Source organism: Coturnix japonica, chromosome 19, assembly GCF_054131305.1.
Source record: "Coturnix japonica strain WE chromosome 19, WE-NBRP24, whole genome shotgun sequence".
Classification (NCBI taxonomy): domain Eukaryota; kingdom Metazoa; phylum Chordata; class Aves; order Galliformes; family Phasianidae; genus Coturnix; species Coturnix japonica.
Window position 1 is genome coordinate 11097411 of NC_140681.1, and position 7261 is coordinate 11104671.

Genomic DNA, 7261 nt, shown 5'->3' on the forward strand with positions numbered 1-7261 from the left:
ATGGGAAACCCAAAGCTGTAAGAGTAGATGGCAGCACACACGTCACCCAAAACAAGAACAGATGGTAGCCATCGTTAGAAAGGGTCAGATGCTGTTTTCCTGTTTTCTGGGCCTTTAATGGTTGTTTTCATAATAGTTTACAAATATGCTGTTACTCACACTATGTGTCCACTTAGTAATGAAAAATCTACGTTAATTCAACTTGTATAGAAAAGCCCTTGCTGAGCTCTGCTGCCTGCAGTTCTGCATTAGTACACCCAGCCAAGCGAGTTCCTCGTGCTCAACCTGCCCAACCTGCCAGCCCTCCTGCTGCAATGCACCCAGAGCTCACTCTGCTCACAGCAACGTGAGGACAGCAACCACACAGCTCCCAGCTGAGAGGCAGGGGATGAACAGGACCGCACCACAGCTGCAATCCTTTTCCAAAGGATAATGCAGATCCCAGCTAGCTGTTATCTAAATGCTTACAGCCTTCTAATGTTCTGCTCCAAAGCACAGGGCTGGGATAGAAAGCGTGTTACAGAGCAGCGAGAAGTGCCACGGCACAACACTAGATGGCAACTTGCACACGCAATGCTGTACCAGCACTACCAGACCCTTGTCCACGAGCAGTGAATTGACCCACAGCATTCTGTCCAAAGGAAAGAAATGGAGACCTGAGTCCAAAAGAGTGGACAGACTGAAGCTGAAGCATTCCAGGCATTCAGCTACATGATCCTCAGCAAAGGGAATAAATCAAGGGGTACTACAGCTGAGAGTTTTTCACCTGAACTCAATAACTCATCTTAAAATCAAATCTGCTTTCCAGTAAAATACTGTTTGCCTTGTAGTTTCAGCCATTTCAAGCTGATTCAGCTTCGTGCCTTCCTTAGAACAAAAAATCAGCAGGAAGTTGGGTTTCTCAAACAAACGCGATACAGCACATTAAAACTGCAGTCAGTCAGTCTGGACTGAAGGAGAAAGTGCTGGCAGAGCAGGTGGGAACTGTAACAAACACCGTAAGTGTTGCGCTGAAGGAACAGAGTCAGGACTTTCCCTCCAGCAGTGCAAACCTTTGCACCTGCACACACACTGATCAGTTTCCCACACGCTGAGCAGCAACTGTTTCACAACCATTTCCCTCACAGCACTTTTATAGCAGCGTTAACCATTATCCTGACAAGCAACATCATCCGTTCTTGTACATTTATATTTGATGTGCAAAAAAAAAAGAGAGGGGAGAGTAACAGACTGCAAAGAGCATCTGAATGGCACAGAGGGAAAATGGGAACTCCCTCCTTACCTTCTTCCCCTCTAAAGAGCACAGAAACACATTCCACAAAGGTAACTGAACTCTCCTGGGAGAATCTGTGGCTCAATAGGTTGCATCTCCTTTGAAAACAGGTTCGTTTCCTTTATTTATTTTAAAGTCCACTGATCATCACCAAAAAAAAAAAAAACCCAAAAAACCAAAAAAACCAACCAAAACAACAACAACAAAAAAAAACCCCATTGGAAATGCAACTAAAGAGTCCAACCAAGATCTAAGAACCCAGAGCTACAAGTAGATGTGAGCCTGTGTTCGCACAATGCAGGTGCACGCATGGCTGAGAAGATGCGTGCGCACTGCGAGCAGGCACGTAGCGAGACACGGGTTCCTTTATGTTAACCTCTGAACAATGACAGCATTGAGCAGGTTGGCTTCCTTCAGGGTCTGGTTCTCATCAGTCAGCTCTTTATTTGGGAAGGTGGTCATGAGGACGAAACTGGTTGCTGCCATCGCTGGCCGGGCATCTACTATGAAGAGCCGGATGTCACGGATCCTGTCCAAAGGGATGAAACACACAAAGGTTATTCTGTTACTGAACAGCTGGTAGAAGTGAACAACAAAAAGCTTAAATTCATCCTTTGCAGAGTCTGCAACCTGCACCCACTGCACTTGTTTTCCAGGTAACAATGTCAACTGCAGCCAGACAAGCCTATGGTTTAAGATGCTTTTCCACAGACAAATAAGTTCAGCAAAATAAGCTACTTTCTAGGTTAAAGAATTTCACCTAAACATTCTTTTACATTGCTCAAGTTCTGTGGTGTAAGCGACTATTTGAGCCTGGAAGGATTCTGAGCCCTTTGAGATGAACACATTAATAAACTGTTCAAATACTACCTGCTATAAGCACCTGTGCTCATCACACAGCGTAAACCAGATGATCTCAGCTCCCAAGGGCAGCCACAACAGTGACACCAGATCTACCTCCTGCACCTGATCCCAAAGGATTGTTCTTGTAACCTTTTGGAACACACTTCATCTTTCACAGAAAGTGGAGGAACAAAGATGGACAGACAGGCACTCTCTCCAAGATCAGGGAAGCGAGGAGAACAGAACTCTAAGGAAGCAGCAGGGTATGTAGGCCAGCTTTGTTTGTTTGAGGGAACTGAATTGTTCATGAGCACCCCTCAGTGCTACATTCAGTAGAAAGGGAATAGCCCAGCTGAAAAGTCTGAATTGAGAGAATAACTGCACCAATTCCTGAATACCTGATAGCTTCAAAGGGTTTTTTAATAGATGTTAAAGATCTGAAACGCAGTATCACCAGATACTATCCACTGCTATTTGGAAAGAAACCCTGTCCATCCAACAGGAAACACCTGCCTTAAAACCCCACAGACTTAATGATATTCATCTATACAGAAGGATCCCCAAGGCTCCCTTTAGTAGGCTAGCCAGGATTTCACCACCTGCTCCATCTGAGCACAATTTGCATTGTCATTCAGGCCTTCCCAGTTAGTAACCCACATTTCCTGCTGCCTTTGTACCTGTGATTGTGATTAAATTTCTGGACCAGTCGCCCCCCATCAGCGAGCCGGATCTGGATGTTGGTGACAGGCTCCGACTCATCAATAGCAATGGCAGAACTGGCTTTGGCTTCATTTGCTGCCTGCTGGGCTGGGGAGCTGCTGCTCAGCACCTGAGGGGCAGTGCTGAGAACAGAAGACACAAAAAAGCTGTTAGAAACCAAACTGCTCCCCTGACAGCAGAGCGCTAGGAGTCAGACTGTGAGCGCATCACCTGCTGGGCCCAGCTAATGAGGTTTCCAATCAAGAGACGCCAATCCAAGTTAGAAATGGGAATTTAGGAATCAGTTAGCAAGGTGACAAGGCAGTGGGCACTCATCTGTAGCTTCACTCTTACCTTCACCTCAAAAAGCACCACATCTTGCTTCTTCAAAACCCCACAGGAACAGCAGTAATACAATCAAGAGACACTGCTTCTATGTGACACATCACAATGATTCCAAACTGGAGACCTGCCCCTTTCCACTAAGAGCCCACAGTACGCAGCACTGAGCCTCATTTCCTCCTATACCAACACCTCACATACCACAGGCACTGAGTACCTTCTCTTTAGCAAGATGAATCAATAAGCTCCCCCACAAACCTCTTAATTGACTCTCAGTCACACACACAGCAAAGCAGCGCTTCTGCTTTCTCACCTGCCCAGCTTCTGTCCTTCTCCAGTAAAAGCTTTGAAGACACTCTTAGGTTTCACATACTCCTCATCACGGTGATCCTCCATATCCAGGTTCACTTGCCCACCTCGTGCTAACCTGCGCAGCTCTGCTGGGACTTCCCTGCAAAGAGAGTGTCTGAAGGAATCTGCCTGAAGAAGCAAGTAAGAAGAGTACAAAGAAAGTGGCAGCCACAGTATCTGGTGCAACCAAAAACCTTCGGAATTTCATGCACTCTCGTTTAACTAACAAGGCAGGTGTGCATCTCCCCACTGACAGGCACAAGTCCTTATAAGTAAGCTTGGATAAAATGTGACATAGATTTACAATCCTGAAGACCATAAACACCTGTGTTTCAGAAAACAACCCCTCTTGCTACATACCCTCGACGGATATCATCAAGAAACTGGGCATTGGATGGATCCTGGTAGCTTCTCAGTTCTCCACTGTCCAGACTGAATCCACTCTTCCAGAGCTTCAGTACAACATGCACCTACAGCAGAACCCAGACAATGATCAGCCTCACTGAAACACCCCAATAAGAGCAACTGGATGTAAAATGAAAAGCTGCTGAATGGCAGAGGAATTTCAAGCAGCAGAAAACATCCCAGCCATGTTCCGCTGGGTTGATACAGTCAGTGGTGAGAAGAAATAGCACTGGTTATGCTCATTCCTCATCAGATGATGACAACACAGACCCCTTTCTGATAAAGGCTGCTGAAAAGCCAAGTGTTAGACAAGGAACCTAAATCAAAGCTCTCACCAAGGCCCAGATGGATATTTGCTCACAAAGCAGAAGGGGTCCTTAAAATGATGCTGTTAAGTTCTGCATCTCTTCCAACAGATAAAGCTTTACTGCACAGTGCTCTTTGCACTCTGTTTTTTACAATCAGCATATTCATACTACAGAGGCTGAGAAAAGATCCCTGTACTTCTAAAGAATGCTCAGATAATTAATGTTCATTGGAAAAACTACTGCATAAGACCCAAACATGTACGTTCTTTTTCCTCCAATCAGAAATCCCACCAGCAGAATTTATCATATCCTCCTGAATTTCCACCAAGCCCTGTAATTCTCTGACTCATAAGCTTTGTAGTTAGAGCAGAGAAGCCCCTCAGCTGATCGCTACAAAACAACAGGAAGACACTCACATCCTGAACAGAGCTTTGTCTCCTCTCTCCTGCCACATAGGCAGACTCTTCCTCTGGAGTAGCTCCAAGGCGATATCCTCCCCCTGCAAAAGGCTGTAGAAGATGCAGGCAAAGAGGTTACACGATGACACATAGCCAGGACAGCACAATTCCCTTTCCCCAACATTGTTCTGAGGGAAAGCAAAGGGCTTCAAAGTATCAGCAACATTTGCTGTCCCTCAGGCACAGTGACCAGACTAGTTAATAAATATGACACAAAGCAGCATTTCTTTCCACTGTAACAAGTAAACTAGAGCTGCACTAACACAGGAGTCCAGACTCAGATGTTCCTTTAAGATAGTTTTAGTACTCCACAGGTCCAAACAGCTGTCACAGTGGGAGCCACATACAGATAAACTCCAACAGAGAAAGAGGGAAATGAAGGAAGAATTCATCACTCCTCACTTTAGGCTTGCTACTCTCGCCACTGCTTTTGGCTGACCGATCAACTGCCACTGCACCGTGCTCCTTTGCTCCTTTGAACAGATCCTCCACCAGCTCATTGGGACTCTTCTTCCTTGGAGGACCAACAATCTGTTGTCCGCTTCTCTCTGAGCCACCAGCATAAAACCTAGAAAGAAACCACACCACTTCTGTGTAAGACCAGACCACAGCTCCTACAGGGCATGTGTGAGACAGGATCCAGCACATTTATAGCAGGATTTAGCAACAGGTTGTAACTTACTGAGGAAATAACTGGCATTTTGAGGAAAAGCAAACATTAATTCTGCACTGACAGATCACCACATGCAACAGGACTCAGTGGGAAGCAATGAACACACAGTCAATGAAGTGCAATTAAGCACTTGCGGAAGACTGGGTTTATTAACTTCCAGCTGGCCTGTAACACATCCAAGAGCAAGCTCACATCTGACTGCAGAGGACCAGGTGGCCCACCTACACTGAGCAACCTTAAGTTGCATCAGTTCCACTCAATTTACCTTGCTTGTAAACCTGAAGAGTATTTAACTACTTACAGTTGAGCTAAGATCTTTCAGTACAGTAATAGCAGATCTACTTAAATCTGCTTAAAAAAACATAGATATGTACACGAGCAGCAAGCTACCACAAAACAGCAGGGATAAAACACACAGGTTTGAAGTCGAAGTGCAAACTCACCGCTGTCCCTCTTCTTCTTCATCATCATCCTCCTGTGCGTGAACAAGGTCTCTAAATGATGTTACTCGATGGTCACTGCCAAAGTTGATCACAGCACATCAGCCTCATGACACAGAAGTTCCTGAGCTTGCGTGTCAGGTTGACTCTGTTCTACTTTTAGGGTCTGACTCAATGCTCTACAAAATCACAGGTCAGCAGTGGTGGAACTGAGCAGTGAATAATGTTCTTGAAGCTCCGTGCAAATCACATCAACACAAAACAACTGACTGCAGGCCCAGCAGAAGAGTTCACTCTTCAGCCACCTTCCTTGTCACTGAGCACGTGATTCCCTTCCAACCTCACAACACTAATCCAGTTTTTCCTGAGCAATGAAACAAGTCATTCAACTGATCTTTGGATCAGTTGTGCAATAAGGCCCGCGCTTGTGATATGGTTGTTTTCACAACTTCTAGAGAGCCGTATGAGCTGAAATAGTTCTAAAAGCACAACTATTCTGAATACTAACAAACACTGATGCTTTAAATAGAGTACAGGGGTTTTCTTTTAAACATAACTTGCTTCCACAATGAGCCTTACAACCCCTTGTTAAACAAACCAGGCTGAACTGAAGCTCCCTCCTCACCTGGCTGCGGTGCCTCTGGATACAGAGCTGGGTGTCGGCTGGGGGAGGGTCAGAATGTCCTCATCACCCCCGTCCTCATAGAAACTGGCGAGTGCAATCTGAAATGGAACAGGGCAGGAGTGTGTCAGGATGACAGCAAACATTCCAGAGCAACAGATCCAACGCACACATACACTAATAACACATTCTGACCACAGACATTTGATGGGCTTTTCCCCTTTGGATGTCGTCGTAAATTCAGGACGCTGCCAGCTGTGCTGTGTGTGTTCACTATGTGAGACCATTAACACTATATACATTTCCTACAGACCCGAGGCCCTCATTTCTAAGGGGTAACGCTACCAGAACAGCCCCCAGAGCACTGGGGGTCACCGCGAACACCAACAAATCCCTCTCCCTCCACTAATATATTGACTATACACGTGTTAATGAAATAACAGGATACAAATCGAGGTCAAAACAGCACGACAAGGCCTGGGAGCCGCTGAGGGCCGAAGGGGCGGCGGGCCGAGGCCTGAGCCCGCAGGAGGCCGATGTGAACCCCGCACCGCCCCGAACAGCACGGCCCCAGCTCTGCCCCGCCCACAGCCGGCTTGGAACGGCGCTACCTGCAGATCCCAACCGGCGGACTCGAGGAAGAACCGCGCTCGTTCCTCCTCAACGCCCGTCACGGCCACGAACTCCCTCAACGCCTCCTCCCTGTCCGCCATCTTGCCGCGGTGCAACGCGCAAAACTCTCCGGGTCCCACAGCCCGCCCCGCCCCACAGCGGTGCGCACCGGAAAGAGCTCCGGGTGGGAAACGCGTTCCCTGCCCGCTATGCCCCACACAACAGCGACCCCCCG

At 46.9% G+C, this 7261-nt stretch overlaps 1 protein-coding gene across 1 annotated transcript; it reads right to left on the reverse strand.

Moving 5' to 3' along the window:
- Positions 1–1372: 1372 nt before the first annotated feature.
- NSFL1C (NSFL1 cofactor) lies at positions 1373–7140 on the reverse strand. Its single transcript, XM_015881962.3, has 9 exons — positions 7026–7140; positions 6418–6515; positions 5796–5870; positions 5082–5247; positions 4638–4730; positions 3869–3978; positions 3471–3608; positions 2794–2958; positions 1373–1802 (listed from the first exon to the last, which is right to left on the reverse strand). Exons 1-9 carry the CDS (start codon positions 7125–7127, stop codon positions 1640–1642), a joined length of 1110 nt encoding a protein of 369 aa, XP_015737448.2. The 5' UTR covers positions 7128–7140; the 3' UTR covers positions 1373–1639.
- Positions 7141–7261: the final 121 nt, after the last annotated feature.